General features: G+C 43.7%; 6 protein-coding genes across 6 annotated transcripts; 4 read left to right on the top strand and 2 right to left on the bottom strand.

Moving 5' to 3' along the window:
- The first annotated feature begins 363 nt into the window (after positions 1 to 363).
- Positions 364 to 3,188, top strand: EAF02_010268 (uncharacterized protein). Its single transcript, XM_038906316.1, has 6 exons — positions 364 to 1,142; positions 1,227 to 1,317; positions 1,409 to 1,429; positions 1,477 to 1,593; positions 1,644 to 1,688; positions 1,751 to 3,188. The coding sequence occupies exons 1-6, from the start codon at positions 684 to 686 to the stop codon at positions 2,791 to 2,793; spliced, it is 1,776 nt and encodes a 591-aa protein (XP_038754043.1). The 5' UTR covers positions 364 to 683; the 3' UTR covers positions 2,794 to 3,188.
- Positions 3,189 to 3,947: 759 nt separating this feature from the next.
- Positions 3,948 to 6,930, bottom strand: EAF02_010267 (uncharacterized protein). The gene is made up of 2 exons (XM_038906315.1): positions 4,232 to 6,930; positions 3,948 to 4,178 (listed from the first exon to the last, which is right to left on the bottom strand). Exons 1-2 carry the CDS (start codon positions 6,905 to 6,907, stop codon positions 3,996 to 3,998), a joined length of 2,859 nt encoding a protein of 952 aa, XP_038754042.1. The 5' UTR covers positions 6,908 to 6,930; the 3' UTR covers positions 3,948 to 3,995.
- Positions 6,931 to 7,138: 208 nt separating this feature from the next.
- On the top strand, positions 7,139 to 7,510 carry EAF02_010266 (uncharacterized protein; the record flags this gene model as incomplete). The annotated part of the gene is made up of 2 exons (XM_038906314.1): positions 7,139 to 7,327; positions 7,385 to 7,510. The coding sequence occupies 2 exons, from the start codon at positions 7,139 to 7,141 to the stop codon at positions 7,508 to 7,510; spliced, it is 315 nt and encodes a 104-aa protein (XP_038754041.1).
- Positions 7,511 to 8,940: 1,430 nt separating this feature from the next.
- Positions 8,941 to 9,808, top strand: EAF02_010265 (uncharacterized protein; the record flags this gene model as incomplete). The annotated part of the gene is made up of 4 exons (XM_038906313.1): positions 8,941 to 9,242; positions 9,315 to 9,422; positions 9,477 to 9,632; positions 9,723 to 9,808. The coding sequence occupies 4 exons, from the start codon at positions 8,941 to 8,943 to the stop codon at positions 9,739 to 9,741; spliced, it is 585 nt and encodes a 194-aa protein (XP_038754040.1). The 3' UTR covers positions 9,742 to 9,808.
- A 2,563-nt stretch (positions 9,809 to 12,371) lies between these two features.
- Positions 12,372 to 15,252, top strand: EAF02_010264 (uncharacterized protein; the record flags this gene model as incomplete). The annotated part of the gene is made up of 5 exons (XM_038906312.1): positions 12,372 to 12,981; positions 13,075 to 14,087; positions 14,134 to 14,278; positions 14,329 to 15,141; positions 15,233 to 15,252. 5 exons carry the CDS (start codon positions 12,372 to 12,374, stop codon positions 15,250 to 15,252), a joined length of 2,601 nt encoding a protein of 866 aa, XP_038754039.1.
- Positions 15,253 to 15,629: 377 nt separating this feature from the next.
- EAF02_010263 (uncharacterized protein) lies at positions 15,630 to 17,129 on the bottom strand (the record flags this gene model as incomplete). Its single annotated transcript, XM_038906311.1, has 1 exon — positions 15,630 to 17,129. The coding sequence occupies one exon, from the start codon at positions 17,127 to 17,129 to the stop codon at positions 15,630 to 15,632; it is 1,500 nt and encodes a 499-aa protein (XP_038754038.1).
- Between the last annotated feature and the right edge of the window lie 646 nt (positions 17,130 to 17,775).

The following is a 17,775-nucleotide window of genomic DNA, read 5'->3' as shown; positions in this document are numbered from 1 at the left end:
CGTTTCCTCGTTGCCAATCACGTTTTGAGAGTTCTCGAGGCAAGGAATTGAGAACTGTTATATGTTCTCCACCTGCGAGTCTGATTCAACAATTTGGCATTCTACCTTGTGCGCAGGGCCGTGTTTCTCTGCCAAGCGGCTCAGTCCGCTGTTATATGTCCATACTTGCCTAATCAGGATTGCTGTTTTCGTCCTGTGTGGACTTCTCGAACCCCTTTTAGTGTGGATGGCGAACTACTCCCCGAACTCTAGGCACACTGCATTAAACATGTATCTTATCTTTTAGATTATCAGATACTTCATTGTTTCATGCTAACTTCCAAACAAAATCTCAACTCCACCGTAACAGGAGATGGATCAACGGTTAGCACAAGGTTTCGATTCATTCTCATCTTTTTTCCTCCTTACCTGTCTCCACCAATGCTTCATAATCCTCAGGGCTGTGCCGTCAAGTGGATTGCGAGGATATACCTTTGCATGCTTGATGTGATAGATGACTATGCGCAATCACCTTCAATCCCCAGGTGATCCACAGCTCTCCTGGAGATTAGTATAAACATGGAGAAAGACCCTTCTACCTAGGTTTGCTCTACTCATTGTGTTCCTTCAACCCATCTCTTCTAAACATTAGCCTTTTGACGAGCTGTATCTTTGCTTCTCCAATCACAGCCTAGATCTAGAATATGGATTCAGTCAACCCCGGCCCTGTTATCGATGACAAACCTTCATCAACTTTCAATCAATCACGCGGAGTTCTAGAGCAGTCACAAACTTTGAGCTCTCAACATGAAGACTTGAACACTTCAAGCCAGCGAGGAGATGAAGCCATAAATGCGTCTCTCGAGAGCCGACCCAATGGCATTTTTATCATAGAGCCCAATCACCCGAGAACTCGAGATTCCTTCGAAGGCGACATAGAAATATCTACTGAATTTTTCGACGACAAAGAACATCTAGATAGTAGCGCCGTCACATCTTCCGCCAATAGTGTATATGTCGCGAAGCAAGAGTTAGAAGAGCCGCCCTATCACATCTTTTCTATGGCAAAGAAAAGACAGCTTGTGTATATAGTATCTCTTGCAGGCTTGTTCTCTCCATTATCAAGCAACATCTATTTTCCAGCCTTAAAGGAGATTTCCACGGTATGTACACAGTCTGTACCATAATTTTGTACTATCTTAGTCTAACAGTGTCTAGGATTTTAATGTTTCTCTTTCACTTGTTAGTCTAACTGTAACAGTTTATATGATTGTTTCAAGGACTTGCTCCGTCATTCTGGGGGCCAATCAGTGACACAAAAGGTTAGTACTTCCTTACGTTATAAATAGTACTCTTCGTAGCGCCCCCCACTTTATGAATCTTAACGGAAACCTCTTTTTGATATCACACTAACACAATCTCAAATTAGGAAGGAGAATTACGTTCATGGGTATGCTCGTAGATGATCGAAACACGGATATGTCTAATGTTTTCTAGGTACATTTATCGTATATCTCGCTTCAAATATCGGTCTGGCTTTTAGTGATAACTTCGCGACCCTCATGGTCTTCCGCGCAATACAAGCTGCCGGTAGTGCCGCAACGATAGCTGTCGGTGGGTAACTCTTATAAGTTGATGATGAACTTGACTGATGATCTGAACAGGTGCTGGAGTCATTGGGGACATCACAACTCCCAAAGAACGCGGAGGTAAATTAATTTTATTTCTGACTTCTGTTCTTGATCGCTCCGAGCTAATAATATATGTGTAGGTCTCATTGGCATATTTGGTGGTATCAGAATGTTAGGGCAATCCGTGGGCCCAGTCTTTGGAGGAATCATCACTCAGTATCTGGGATTCCGCGCGATATTCTGGTTTCTTTTTGGCTTGGGTGCGCTAGCTCTTCTCTTAATCGTCGTACTTCTTCCAGAAACGCTTCGAAGTTTGGCTGGGAACGGTTCTATCATCCTTAAGGGTATCCATCGACCATTGTACTATGTACAACCATCTACGGAACACCCCTCCCAAGAACTTCCCACAAAGAAGAATGTTACCGTTTCCTCAGTCATCGCTCCTCTCAAGTTTTTACTCGAAAAGGATGTCTTCGTTACACTGTTTTTCGGTGCTATCATCTATACCGTCTGGTCCATGGTAACATCCAGTACCACCGCCCTATTTTCGGAGCACTTCGATCTCAACAATCTGGAACTCGGATTGATCTTCTTGCCAAATGGCGCCGGTTGCATCAGCGGTTCCTACCTCACAGGCTATCTCATGGACTACAACTACAAAGTCGTCGAGTCTCGTTACCGCAAACAACACAACATTCCGGCCGATATTCAAGTCAAGGCCAATGAACTGCTGGATTTTCCTATCGAAGTCGCAAGAATGAGGAACATTTGGTGGATTGTCATAGTTTTCGTTATTACCACGGCCCTTTACGGCTACTCATTGAACCTCGAAATTATTGCTCTTCCACTAGTTCTACAATTCTTTATTGCATACACGGCTACTGCGGTCTTCTCTTCCAACAGCGCCTTGATCATCGACCTTTACCCCGGTAAATCGGCAAGCGCTACCGCTGTAAACAACCTCAGTAGATGTTTGTTAGGAGCAGCTGGTGTGGCTGTAGTGCAGCTGATTATTGATGCATTAGGTTCTGGGGTGACATTTTTGATATTCGCTGGAATAACTTTCGCGTGCACTCCATTGTTGATGTTGGAGTGGTATCACGGAGGAAGATGGAGGACGGAAAGAGCCGAAAAGTTGAAGAAAAAGGAAGAAGCCAAGCGCGCAACAGACTTGGAGGGATGAGACTTGCATATGTATATCCCAAACAGCAAATTATATCATCGGGTCAAGAGAATGACAGACGTCACGGATGGATAGAAGTGGACCTCTGCCTCTGATCTTGAGACATCTATGGTCTTGCCACCATTATTAGAGTGTGTGGAGCCCCGCATCCTATGATCAGACCTGCTTATGGCAGCTCATTGACGATGGAAACTTGGATATCACAAGTTCCTCGAACACCTGGAGCAGATCAAAAGATCATGCGAAGAGAAGTAGACCTGTATTCAAGGCCTGATAAAATGGCCTTGATAATGAGAATGAGGGGATATTGGGCGGTGTTGTAATATCATTACAGTCGCCACAACCCGGATTATCAGATAGATGAAAAGATACCATAACGAAAATTTTCAATTATTTAACATTAGCTGCTGTTATGAATTTGCTGCGTGCTATGTATTTATGCTACCTGAACCTCAGTGATGATTTCGGTGAAAAGCATTCACTGTCCTACATATACACTAGTTATTTAGCATTAGGTAGTCATTAAGAGCTATATCTCTCCTGAATTTGCCGTCTCAACACGATAGTGATCACAATGAACGCTCCCGTACACTTACAATAACTTCGAGTACAAAAGTTGTAATTTTTGCAGATTTCGCGTTTGTCTCAACTACTTCAATTCCAATGGGAGCGCTTACGAATATGCCAGCCCCTTTCTTCACCGCTTAACTAGAGCTCAAAGATAGGTAGATACACTACGCTCACTGAAATCCTTCATGGGGCGTCGTAGCCTAGAAATCAGACGGATAGTCGACGCTAATCAACACTAAACTTCAAACCCTGCATCTGTGACGTTGAATGATTCTCACAATCCTTTCAACTATTGGCAATAATTAACGGGACCTGATTCTAAGGCTGAATTAGATTGTTAAGGGTCTCTTGGTATAAAATTGTGTCAAGGTAGTGCAGGGGTAATTAGGGGTCTCTCTTGTCAGGGTTCTTTTGGATGTTGAGTATTCATTTTTTTGGATTTGATTTAGAAATTTGCGAGATCTATAAATCGAGTCAGGCTGAAAACCGGATTTACAATGATTTCTGAGGTAGCTAGGTAAATGGTCAACAAACTATTGCAATGTACGATTTATGATAGTGCACGAAAGTATAGCCAATGACTACGCGTGTTAACGAGAATTGCGATGATTTCGAAATCTACATGTATTAATCTACAACAAAGGCTTGGACATAGGAGCAATGATGCCTTGTTTGACCATGATTCTTGGCTTGGTCGAGTCCTGGAAGGTCTCCTTGGTAGCCCATTCCGGACCAACTGGCAGTCGTAATGAGCGCTCGTATTGTTGGCGGTTCTCGAAAGGATGAGGTAATTGTGATGCATAGTATTTACCATTCTAAAGTCTTCGTTAGTAACTGAAAAAAACAGGAACAGCTGTATTCTACATACCTTCTTGACACGTTTTTCGTTGATGATAACGCGGTCAAGCTTTGCATCTTTCCTGTTCTGCTCCTTGATACCCTCAGACTTGGTAAGGAATCTTCCCTTATTCTTTGCCTTTTCTCTTTTGCTCACGCCGTCTCCTACCCAACTTCCCCAACCGGGGATGGTGTTATCGATGACTTTCTCATCCTCATCCTCGATGGTCTGCTTTTTCTCCGCTTCAAAATCACCGACGACATCAGCTCCAGCGAAGGCACGCTTGATAAGCTCCTGGTCTTTGATTGCGAATGGAAGATGAATAGCGCCATCATCCTCACTATCTTCATCAGAAGCCTCAAGAATCTGGGCTGTCTTTGACTTCGCCTTCTTAGATTTGGGTTGCTTGGCCATTACAGCAGCTTGTGACAAATCAAGCTCTTCGGCATCCATAGCACTGTTGCTCTTATGTCTGCGTTTGTTTGCCTCCTTTTTGCTGACCATGCCCGATTTCAGAGGTACTTTTGACCAAGCTCCACCTTCAGTAGCCACCTCTGGTTCTGCGACAGATGACTTTCCAACACCTCCGCTCGAGCCGTTCGTCTTCTTTGCCTTTGGTGCAGTAGCAGCTGCTTTAGGATTATTGTCAACCCCTGTGAATTCTACATCCATGTCGTCCTCATCCTCTGAGTCTGCAGGTTCTTCGAATTCATTCAAGTTTTGTGGTTTTGTCGGAGCATCTTTAACTTTAGAGCCAGGCCCAAATGTTCTACGCCCAATATCGCCATCTTCTTCCTCTTCACTAGAGCTTTCTTCCCCTGCGAGCTCCTTTCTCATTTCCTCGACCATAGCATCATTTGCCTTCTTGCGAGATTCTTCGGCATTCCGCATAAACTTCATATTTGCCAACTTTGCTCCTGGAGCGGAGTCGTCAATGATATCGTCTTTTCCTGCCCTTTCCAGGCGCCTAAGAAGTCGTTTCTGCTCCGTTCCTTCGTCGTCATCGCTCATATTATCATCAGAATCGTCCATGGATTCATCCGAGTCGTCTTCAAACTCTTTTCTCACTGCTCTTCCTTCCACTCTCTTTCGCAATTCCTCCTCTCTTCGAGCCATTTCAGTGATACCGTCCCTAGCATCTTCATCCCATGCCGCTCGACCTGTAGCTTTTGTGGCTTTGGCCCACTTACTGTTTCGGTGCTTTGCTCCCATTCTCTCAGTCGCACGTTTTCTGTCCTGAGCCTCAAGCTCATCTTCAGAAGGAACAAAACCGCCCTCTTCAAGAGCTGCTTTGTTTTTCGCCTCTTCTCTTTCACGTTGCTTTCGATGGACTTTGCGATAAGACTTGCTCTTGATTTTCTTAACCCTCTTCGCCTTAAGCTCTTCTCGGTAAAGGAGCTCTCGAGCCATTCGTAAGTGATCTCTACGAGCTTTCACTTCCTCCATGGATAGTTTGTTCATTTCCAATTCCTCAAACTCTCGGATTTTATCCTCGCCATCTCTTCCACCCGCAGTGGCAAGTCCACTCTCCTCAAGAATACTCTGGATCGTGGCCTCAAGTTCATTGAATGGCTTGGATTGTGCTGTAGATTGAAGTCGAGTGTTTGCGCGTGCAGAATCCGCATCTGGATCCGCCAAGGGGAAAATCAAGTGGTCTGCTCGTCGATTATGTTTTACCGTGTCTGTCCATCTATCCAAAGTTTCTTTACTCTTGTCGTACGCTACACTGCGATCGAGTCGGTCTTGTTGACGCCTTGCAAGAGGCACTTCTAACGTGCTAGCAGCCTTTTTTTTGTCATCGCCCTTTTCAGACTTGAGAGCCTTTTTAATTGAACGATCATTGATCTTGCTTGGGCCAAGGTCTGTGATGAATTCTTTTGTCGATGGGAGACCAAAGTTTCCGGGGGTAGCATATTCGCTCACGCCATCATTTCGTCGTTTGGCGAGGGCTTTTTCATTGAGTGGAAGATTAGCAATTAAAGCTTGTAGTGCCGCGTGTTTCGACGGATCCATAGAATCATCTTCATCTTCGTCATCGGCAGATGATGCGGAAGACTCTTCGTCGCTTTCTTCATCTTCGTCGTCAAAGCCGGATTGGTTTGAGCCTTCGACCTCGGCTTCATCCTCATCGTCTGACGAAGCGTCTAACATATCTGCGAGATCGACAGCACCCTCTCCTAAATCACCTTCCTCCAATTCTGATCCGGAGTCCTCCCCATCATCATCCTCATCTAAGTTTAATTCTTTATTTTGCGGCATGCGCTTCTTGGAGCTCTTGTTATTACTCGAACTCCCCGAAAACGCATATCCTTCGAATCTTTCCTCGTCACTCTCCCCAAAAGCTTCGTCACTGTCAATATCGCTATCGTCATCGCTGTCCACCACACCCATTTTCCATGTGTTCCCTTCACTATCGCTTCCCTCGTCGATATCTAGCTCATCGAATCGACCTTTTGCTGGTCCCTTTTTTTGTTTTTTTGCACTGAACTCTTCGTCTTCTCCCTCATCTTCGTCGCCTTCATCTCTATCTCGCTTCCCAGGTCTATTACCGCCTTCAGCGTGACCCAATCGACTTTGTCTTACTCGATGGCGTTCACCAATTTGTTGCTGTGCGGCAGAAAATGCATCGATAGTCTTATTCTTCGATTTTGTTCGAACTTTGGGCTGCTTCAACAGCGATCTGCCATGCGATTGTCTTCCAGGCATGATTGCGCTTTAAAAATTATTGTCGCAATATTTTGCTACAAGCGTTGATTATCTTTTATCAATTTTATCGGGAAACTTTTTTTCTGCTAATGTAGAAAGGCGGTGACCTAATCAGGTAGTTCAGGATCGGATAATGCGGCCGCCGGACGAACCTTAGCGTCTAAGACAATTTTGGAGAAGCATCTTGAGTCTGCAAAATCCAAAGTAAACTCCTAAACATCAATCGCAATCATGCAGCCCACACAATGCCTAATGAAACGGGTAGCCCGACATGCCCTGAGTACGAAGAAAGCAAATAAAGGGTTCTACAAGGGTACTGGAAGTGGTTCAACCGGTCGACATACACAACATGGAGGGTACATAATCGAGTGGGATAAAGTCAGGACATACGTTGTGCCGCCAAATCTTAAGGAGTGTAAAGTACGAATTCGTAGAGATCAATCTGGAATGCTTCACGGGGCGCTGACTGCGATTTAGCTTACACCATTTGTCACAAAAAAGATATTGCCGCCGAGAGGAAGATTCGAAAATGATCCCAAAGGTGCTTTCAGTGGAGAAGCATACCTGCGGAAGTGGAAGGACATTTCGGATGGAATGACATAAATAATTGGTGTGAAATGGTATGGGCGCTTTTCTAATTCTGCGGGTTCTTTTACTAAATATTCTTAGGGTTTATGGGAAAACGGCGTTGACAATTGTATCAAAAAATGTATCAAAACGATAACATGAATATCATACCCCTCGGATTGAAACCTGGAGCGTGAGATGAAGTTGCGCGTGTTCATAGTATCTGAAAATCGGGCGTATACTGTGAAGTGGACATACCTGATAATACTGGCCAGCTCAAATTGAGCAGCCAAGTTGTTCATTGGTTATTGTAACGAACGCTGTGATTGGCATGCGATGTTATCTCTGTATATGGGCTTCCATTGTCGAAATCTATTCTAAAGCAGGACGTATTCCCGAAATATTATTTTGTTTTTACAAGCCGAACTACTTATGAGATACGCCAGGTTCTCAGTGGACATGACTTCAGTATTAAACTTATTTGTCTTCTGGGAGTGGCTAAACAAGGAGTTGCCCAGGTACTCGAAGTTCATTAAATGCCTTCTTTTTGGTTGAAGTGCAATTATGTCTTCAAATCCATCCCTCAACATGCTTGCAATATGGAGGTATCCAAGGGGATTGGTCTCCCCCTCCTGTCGGATTTCATCTCTCGACATTGTATACTCTCCTCAATAAGACCTTACGGTCTTCTACTCGTACTGCAATCTACACCATGATTGTTACCAAATCATAAAATCGACACCCATTGTGCAACTCCAAAGTTTAATATTACATCCTTGCTTCTCTTGTACTACTACTATTGCAATCAACCTGGCGACCAGCTCTGACAGACTTCTGATAATCTTGGGATCGTGTGAAGAGCAATTGGCAATTCAAATCCCGTCGGCGACGAATGTAGGTCGACCCTGTTGTCGATGTATCTATCAAATTTGGATTAGAAACTTGCCATTGTTACAACTCGTTCTAAAGACTTATACATTGCTTCCCCATTCTTGTACCAGCTAACCTAGTTTCTAACTTGGTTCATACACCCGCAGAAATTGACCAAAAATTATCGGTGTAGAATTTACGTTTTGGTGGATGACTGTTTCAAGATATCTCAACGGAGATATTTTCTTGATTCAAAACACTGAAATCTAATCCACTTGCCAACAATTTTCAGAAAAATAGCACAACGGCATCTCTCATCAAACTCCTATCTACACCAGCGCAAACCTGGGTACTCTAATATCGCACAGCTGATTCACGCGGGGGTGAAATGACCGTTCCGTAATCTTGGGGCGCGCCCTAGATTAAGATGTCGCCACAGCATCATCCTAATTTAAGCGGTTCAAGAGGCATCGTAGTCAGCGTCACATCGCGTCACAGGCAAAAAAAGCCAATGACGTAGTTAACAGATCGAGACATTCTCCACTGCAAACTAAACGCAGCACGGAACTTCACTTCTCGACAACGAGTTCCAAAAAATGGTGGCAACGATTCTCATAACAGGATTCTCTCGAGGGCTAGGCTTGGCTCTTGCTGCCGAGTTCTCGAAGGCTGGTCATTTGGTCTTTGCAACTGCTCGAGGCGATCCCACTCCCGCCCTTGAAGAATTGATAAAGTCATCTCAAGCACCGTTCAAGTACATAAAGCTCGATGCCACCAGTAGATCAAGTGTACAAGAAGCAGAGAGGCAGGTTGCTGCCCTCTTGGACGGCAAAGGCATCGATGTTTTAATCAATAATGCTGGAGTAATAAATTGGATGACGACTGGAATACATGCCATGTAAGTCTCATACAGATTATTTCACTTCTTTCAGAACATATGTTTTGAGATACTAACTCCTTGATTTCTCAGGGATGATCTTGATTCCGTACTCAATTCGAATGTCACAAGCGCTCATATCGCCACCAGCACATTTCTTCCTCTCTTAAAGCGAGGCACCCAGAAGAAAGTCATCAACATGTTAGTAGCCAACGTATTCTACGCTTGAAAGAAGATTCTGACAATGGAACTCAGGAGCAGCAGTGGTGGTTCAATCGAGCGGTCCCATGTTTACAGTACCATGGCAATTCCGGCCTACAAAGTTTCAAAGGCCGCCTTGAACATGCTTACAGTTCAGTATGCGCAGTCTTATGCCGAAGAAGGGTTTACTTTCCTTGCAGTCAATCCTGCGTAAGTTCATTGCTGCATTTTACAATAATCGAAATCCACTCCCGATGAATGCGGACTCAAAATCAGAGATAGGCTAACTCGGGAGATTAGTGGCTTCGAACTGATCTAGGAGGCGCCTCCGCAGATCTCGATGTAGAAACTGGCGCAAAGGCTGTTGTTGAACTTATCGAATCAAATGGAAAGGAGTCGAATGGCAAGTTTTTAAACATTCGAGTAGCAGGCTGGGAAAATAACAAGGGGATCAACCAGTACGATGGCAATGTTTTGCCTTGGTAAGATGACAGTAGGGATGAGCTATACCATTAGTCTGGAGAAATTGCATATGTTGGAAAGGTCATGTATTCATAATTGAAATTCCGTATCGGTGTGCTGTTGGCAAATCTGGTGAAGCATACCCATACGCACAATACAAGGCGTATCTAGTGATGCGATTAAATGATGGCTACTGAAAATTGGCTGTCTTTTCTAGAACAGAGACAATCCCCTACGTCACAAAGATTTGTTAAATAGCAACTCGGCTACATAGGAACGAAGGAGGTTTGTTATCTTAGCAAGTCCTAGACCATAGAACATAAAGTCTCCTTCGAAAAGCTCCTTGTTTCAGCACTACATCTAACAAAATAACAAAGCTTTACATCTCCCTTTAAAAAGTGACTATGTGAGTATCTTCGTTCTCTCAAAAGTATCAGCGAATATTTCTGGTCAGCCCATTGTGCTGTGGGATATTAGCATAGATATCATTCATCACCTGTGGATCTTGTTAGGGACCTTACAATAAAAGAATGTGTTCACATTGTATATTTCAATAGATCCCCCGATCGCCTATCGACTCGTCGTCGCGGTTTGCAATGAAAATAGGAAGACCCAGGCGCAATTATCGAGTCGTACAAAAGAGAGCTGAACTTGTTACTATATCATCTTAAATATTAACATAGCAGCAAATTATAAGGCGTGGACGCAACCAAGAAAATACTCAATATCTTCCACATACCGAAGATGATACTATAGATTTTCTTGTTCGTCTAATATTCGTGACACTGGATATTCTTGTTTTCCAGCCTCATGGATTGCCGAAATATCGTCACCAATTTGCACTGATCCCACTTCATAGGTAGGTAGCTGAGGATGATAATTCAGATCACGAGCTTTAACAATTAAAGTTAAGCTAAACGAATCACTTGACTTTTTACTAATTCTTCAATACGAAGCGAAGTACCTGAATTTTGAAAATTTACACCAGAAATAAGCCATGGAATTAGCATTGTTATTTCCAGATGATAGATGACACTTCAATCATTCATATTGGATGTTCATACCTCGAGCATACCTACTACCTTCCACCCCACCCACGTGCCATCTTTCAGATGATTTGATTTACGTTGTATCACGTGAACATCTATCCTCTCTTGGCACTCCATTGATGGAGATGAGTTCTGCACAGGCGACGCGGGCAATTGTTTGAAAAACATTTGACAACATCTCTTCTTTTCGAAAGACATCTATACATTCCCAGGTTCTCTCTAACTAACGAGCGACATAGTAAAGTGAATTATACATTTTAGAGATGAGTTGAATTGGATCAGGCCGAGGTAGGAAGACGGGAGGTTGGCCTAAGGTTAAGGTCAAGTGTAAATCGCAAAACATTGAAGCGGTGCCAGCCTACTCACCTGTGTACCTAGGTAGCATTCTCATCAAATGGGTTGAATTTCAATGTCTATTCGTCATTCTTGTTCCGAGTATTCGTCTGTATATATCACACATCTTTAATATTTGGTTTATATTCATAATTGTATCTCTTTGAAAAGTTTCAAGAGACATTCATCATACTAATATAGTCACACATGTTATACATACCATGCATGCACCTGAGCCCTAAAAGTAAGACATTTTCTTGGAGCTTACAATGACACAATTGATTAGTTCAGGAAAGATGATCACAAAGTCGCGCTCATCTGATACTTATTGAGGATTTTTAGAAAACGATTGCAAAATATGTTGTTCTTTTCTTATTTTTACTTTCACTTATCTCCGAAGTTTTGGAGGTTTCTAGAAAAGTCGAGGTGTAAGATTTTGCATTCCTCGACTCAACTAGACTCTCTTCGAAAAAATTCCCGGCCCCAAGACATTCTGACCATTTTCCAGACACGCGACCAACGCGCCTCCATCAATCACCAAAATATCCCCCTTTTGATATCTCAATATTATTTCCATGATGATCATACATCATTCAAGTAGTGATGTATCACACTACTATACTGACGTCGATTGACACGACGCCGTCAGTAGTATAAATCTGATGATACACAACGGGCCGAATGTACCTTCCTCGAGCTCCATGATGCCGAACTATCTCGTCATTCCACAAGTATTGAATTTTTGCCAAATCGCACCCAGCGTGCTCGGTGATTGTCATTCTGACACAAACCTATTGAATTACTCACGTTCGAATTATTATCCTATCACCTATTAGAATCTTAATTGTTGTTATCTAAAATAACAACAAGCATACCTAGACGGGAAGTCTCTCCTCATTTTACAAGCACGCTCAATTTGCCAGTGATATTGAGATGAAGAAGTGAATGATGTACTTAAATTAGACTTCAAATTACACTCGAGTTATATCATTTGACGGAAGCCGAGAAATCACTTAAGAACCCTTAACTCTTACCACCTTCTTTTTCTTTTCCCTCGATCTACTTGCACTCTTCCCAGTGTTTTGGTAGTTAACAAGTTTCAAGTATGAAGCAAATTATTAGATTTCTTGTTCCCTATATTCTTGCCGCAATTGTGAGCGGTGCACCTTTTCCTCAAGGACAAGGCGACCATACCTCGCTAATCACAAAGAACATACATACTGTTCAACCCAAGTCTCTTCTCCGGGACGAAACTTCTTCAGATGGATTCCTATTTCTTTCATCGCCGGGTGCGATTCTAAGTTCTTCCATAAAAACGACGACGGTCATTCCATCAGTCTCCGTGCTGACCACTTCCTCAATCTCCGGCACTGTGCAGGTTACAGTGCAAGTTCTACCCTCCCCGACTATCGGTTCTTTCGACACAACAGGAACAGTGATTTCCAGTCTCGAAACATCTGGTCACGCTACCGACCCTCCTATAATTACGTCGTCCATCCCTTCACCCACAACTCGGATGGCCCCTACTGCTCCAACGCCGGTCAATTTTAAAATCAATACCGTTGCAGCAGATGCCAATATCTTCCAGCCAATCGACACCTCACCTCCTCCGTCTAATCTAGGCTCTCGTTCAGATCATCCAGTACCTCGGCTAGGAATCAAAGCACAAAGTGCACCACTTGATACTAACAAGTTTTACGCTAATTTCTTCCTCGGTATGTAATCTCCTATGTGGAATTGGAAAAAGGACATTTTCGATGAATATTATTTTCAAACAGCTTTCGAAATGCAAACTAATGATTGAATAGGAAGTCAAACATCCCCCACCTGGACGCATCCATACTCACTTGCTTGGTCAAAAGGAGGTGGTGCCACCAAAAGCTGGGGAATGACCCTCGTCCATATAGATGCCAATCAAAGAGTATTTGGACCAAATAATACAGTTAATTCTGCTTCATATTTCTTAAACCCAACTGGGTTACAATCATTGGTTCTTTCGGCTGCAGAACTAGGCTCATCAACAACTTTGACAACCGACTCTCTGACTGATCTTTCGGTCAATGTCAACTTAAGTCCTACTCCCGGTGCCGCCCCTGCTATCAAATTTCCTTTGGTTCAAGGAATGGGCTTTGTGACAGCTGTTTTTGCAGGTGCTACCCCGATCTTACAAAGTGGCATCTTTTTCCGAACGTTGACTCTAGACCCCACTCCCCCAAAGCGAGGAATCACGAAGTACTCAATGCTACTTGAAGATGGAAAGACATGGTTGTTATATGCCTATTCACCCTCTGGACAGAATCTCACACTCACAGCGGTAACCAATGGGCTGGTTCAGGCTACTAGTGGCTTTAATGGGATCATCCAAATTGCAAAAAGTGCGAGTGCTGCACATGAAGCTATGTTCGATGAAGCATGCGGTGCTTATCCAATTTCTGCGAGCATTTCAGGTCATCTAAGTGACGCGGTTGGTTCTTATACAATTGCTTTCGACAAGGCGGGATTGAACGATACCACTTTGGCAATGTTCGCTTTGCCGCATCACTTGGAATCTTTTGATAATAACACGCTCTGCTGTGTAACCAATGGAGTGCAGTTAGCGACAACAACGAAGGGTATGGCAACGGCTATTGTTGCTGATTCCTGGACGATGGAGGAGGATTTACCAGTAAGTATGAACTTTGCGCCCTGGAGTCCGACGAAAGGAAGCTCGAACTCGCTTTCTGCGGCTGCCAAGTCTACCATCGCAAACATCGCTGCCAGTGAGATTTCGCAAAATATGACGGATCAAACGAATTTGAATTCTATGTATTATAGTGGAAAGGTTTGTATCACCCACCGATTAAAAATATCCCATTAACATTGCGTAGGCACTTGCCAAATTCGCGCAGATTGTATATACACTTCATGATTTCATCGGAGATGCAGCTTTAGCACAAGCGGGTCTTGACAAACTAAAGCTAAACTTCGCACGTTTCATTAACAACCAGCAACAATACCCCTTGGTATATGAATGTAAGTTCTATGTATTCTAAATCAACATGGCTCAGACTAATTCAAATCAGCCGCCTGGGGAGGAATTGTCTCTAGTGCATCATACACAACTGGAGATTCAGGTGTTGATTTTGGAAACACGTATTATAACGACCACCATTTCCATTACTCATATTTCGTATACGCAGCTGCTATTATTGGATACCTAGATCCAACTTGGATAGCAGGCAACAAAGCATATATAAATACAATGGTACGAGATTATGCCAACCCTTCACCCAAAGATAATTATTTTCCCGTTTCCCGTAACTTCGATTGGTACCACGGACACTCTTGGGCTCACGGTCTCTATGAAACCGCTGATGGTAAAGATGAAGAATCTTCATCTGAAGATACTTTATCAGCTTACGCTATCAAAATGTGGGGCCGCACAATAGGAGACTCAAATATGGAAGCGAGAGGAAATTTACAACTGGCTGTCACTGCCCGATCCTTACAAAACTACTTCCTCTACGAATCTACAAATACGGTTCAACCATCAAATTATATCGGCAACAAAGTATCGGGTATCCTCTTCGAGAACAAACTCGACCATGTCACCTACTTTGGGGCAGCTCCAGAGTTGGTCCAGGGAATTCATATGCTTCCACTTCTTCCACACTCAACACTTGTGAGAACAGAGGAATTTGTTACGGAAGAATGGAATACTTACTTTTCAAATGGGAGAGCTGATAGCGTGGTTGGTGGCTGGAAGGGAGTTTTATATGCTAACTTGGCGATTATTGATCCTCGAGCGTCGTGGAACTTCTTTGCGCAGGCAGGATTTGATGCCGGTTGGTTGGATGGAGGAGCTAGTCGTACGTGGTATCTGGCTATGGCTGCTGGTAAGTTCTTATTTTCTTTCACTTATTCTTGTTGCTTTTGTTTCTTCCGTTTTTGTCTGTCTAGTTGAAACGGTTACTAATGAGATTGCAGGACTAGGAGGCTCGCCATGATGAAAGAAGGGATGGTTAGGATGATGGGTGGGAATAGTAGTACACGTTATAGGTAGTTTGAAGAATAATGCTGGCATGCTTCAGACTGGTTGGGATTATGAATTGGAACTACGAGACGTCAGTGTACGAGATTCTGGAAGCTTGAGATAGCACATTAGCGATAGGTTTGAATTGACCGGGTGGAACGTCCTTGAGGGACCAAGAATACCCGCGACTACCTATAAATATCAGATTTTTATACTCCTAAACACATGTTGTAATGATAGATCGATGTGACATCGAAATGAAACAACTTTTATCGTACCAAAATGATGGAGAATAGAATGAAGCATTGAGAAATGACGGAAATCATGTCATCCACATGCGATTTTATAGCCTCATTCCAATGATTCCAACATCCCACTCCTCTCTACCCTCTCAATCTGCTCCAACCTTCCTCGAATCCACTCCCCAAACGCCACAAACAAATGCGCACTCCCATGCCTCTCACAAAACCCCAACAGCGCCTCATACCTCTCTCCAACATCTGCCCCCGTTGCCGTAACCACTTTCTTCAAATCCACCGGACACAAATACGGAGGTTGTCTCGCATCTTCCTGAATCGATGCGCTCCCTTGCATACAACAAGCATAATAAGGACAATGTGCGATTCCAAAACAATGGCCCAGCTCATGAGACGCAGTACGACATATACGGCTGAGGAATAGACCTTTGAGCGCATCTTCAGAAACAGAAGGAGATAGAGATAGTGGAGGGAGAATATTTTGTTGGGTCACTGCGCGCACTAAGGGACTTTTGGCGGTTGCGTATTCTTTATTCTCATCTTCATCTTCGTCATTTTTTTCTCTCTTTCGTTTCCCCTTCTTAATTCCGTATACCTCGTTCATATATTCGATACAGTGACTTCCAGGCCAAGCATGGATCCGTTCGATCTCCTGCACAGCATCTAGATCGGGCCGGTAGCGCGCAGTACTCACGACAGCTACTCTGCTTCCGCCGTATGCTCTCCCGCATACAAATTCATCGTCGTCGTCTTCGTATAAGTCGTGGTCTACGAGCATGAGTAATGCGTATGCGTCAGGGGGTAGAACGTCGATAGCGAAATCAAGGAGGTCGGAGAGATTTAGCTGATGGGTGAAGGGGGAAGATGGGGTAGAGCGGTAGCGGATGCCGGTTTTGAAGGTCGAGGTGCGGAGGCCTATGTAGTTGGGTGGGATCTTTTTGGAGGTAGTTCTAGATTTGCGCTTGGGTTTGGGTTTGGATTTAGATGTTGAGGGTGGAGAGGTTTCCTCCCATGGTGTAAAACTCAGGAGTGACGAATCCATTTGTTTAACCGGGAGACCGTGGTAGAATGCTTGCAGATAAGAAATAACATCTAGCATCCAACTATGTATCTCAAGTTTCTCATTCTCAACACCCTTACCTCCTGCCCTATTCCCACTGCGCCCAGCCTCGCACTTCTCCCACCCCTTCATAAATTTTTCTATCTCCTCACCATCCATCCCCGGCGGCCCCACAACATAAATTATCCTCCTCCCCCCTTCTTCCACTCTCGGCACCGCATTCCTATGTTTCCCTCTCTCCCATCCCCGAAAAGTTTGGCCAACCTCCTTCGCATCAAGCTCTAACGCATCGCCTTTCAACACCAAAGGGGCTGGGAATGTAGATGCAAACTCTATATCCGATGCAAAATCATGAAGATACGTATCTGTGATGCCATTTTTATGTATCCCGGTAGCTGTCGTGGCGGCTGCACGACGCGATGCAGAGACACGGGGAAATTGTGCTGAGGGGTGCGAGATGGTGAGAAGGTGAGGATGAGTGCAGGGGGGACGGATAGTGGGGTTTGAGGCGGAAGGTTTACGCTTGGGAGGCATTTTGTATGCTAGGTTTAGCGGGAATGTATAGAGAAATGATAGGGTTAGGGATTAACAGCGAAACTAAATGAAATCTTCTGGCTAGCTATATATGAGGGGTTGTTGTCATGTGCTTCGTTAAAGCATGATATCACATGACAAAAGTGCGTAAGCGCCATCTGTAGAGTGTGCGTCTTGTTCGCGATGTAACATATGATTAAACACAGTAATTAATGATTACACTTATTATATACTCCCAATAGGTTTGGATAGGCGTGTATCCTTATTATCTTACATTATTCGCTAGGGCTCAAACTACCTACCTAGGTAGGTATAGACTTATCTTTAGAAGATCAGGGGCAATAGTTTACAAGCTATCATATATTCATGTCAATCTACTACTACATCCCATGTCCTTATATCATTCAGCTATCTCAGTAATAAAAAATTGAATGGACTATCATCTGAAAGGATTTTTGATATAGAACATTTCGGGACCTCAAAACGACAGTTTCCCAGCACACAGCTGATCACAGATTTAGAAGTTAATAAGTAATTCGAATAGGATGTTTATCAAAGGATAAATCAATTAGCTGTATAGACAGAGCAGGGAAAGAATATGTAGGAGTACTCATAGATTCGAACGAAGTGGGCCCGAAGGCTTGGA

This window comes from Botrytis sinoallii (assembly GCF_014898435.1).
Source record: "Botrytis sinoallii strain Bc 23 chromosome Unknown BSIN_024, whole genome shotgun sequence".
In the NCBI taxonomy this organism is placed as follows: Eukaryota; Fungi; Ascomycota; class Leotiomycetes; order Helotiales; family Sclerotiniaceae; genus Botrytis; species Botrytis sinoallii.
The sequence above is the reverse complement of the archived record's forward strand: the minus strand, read 5'-3'. Positions and strand labels throughout refer to the sequence as shown.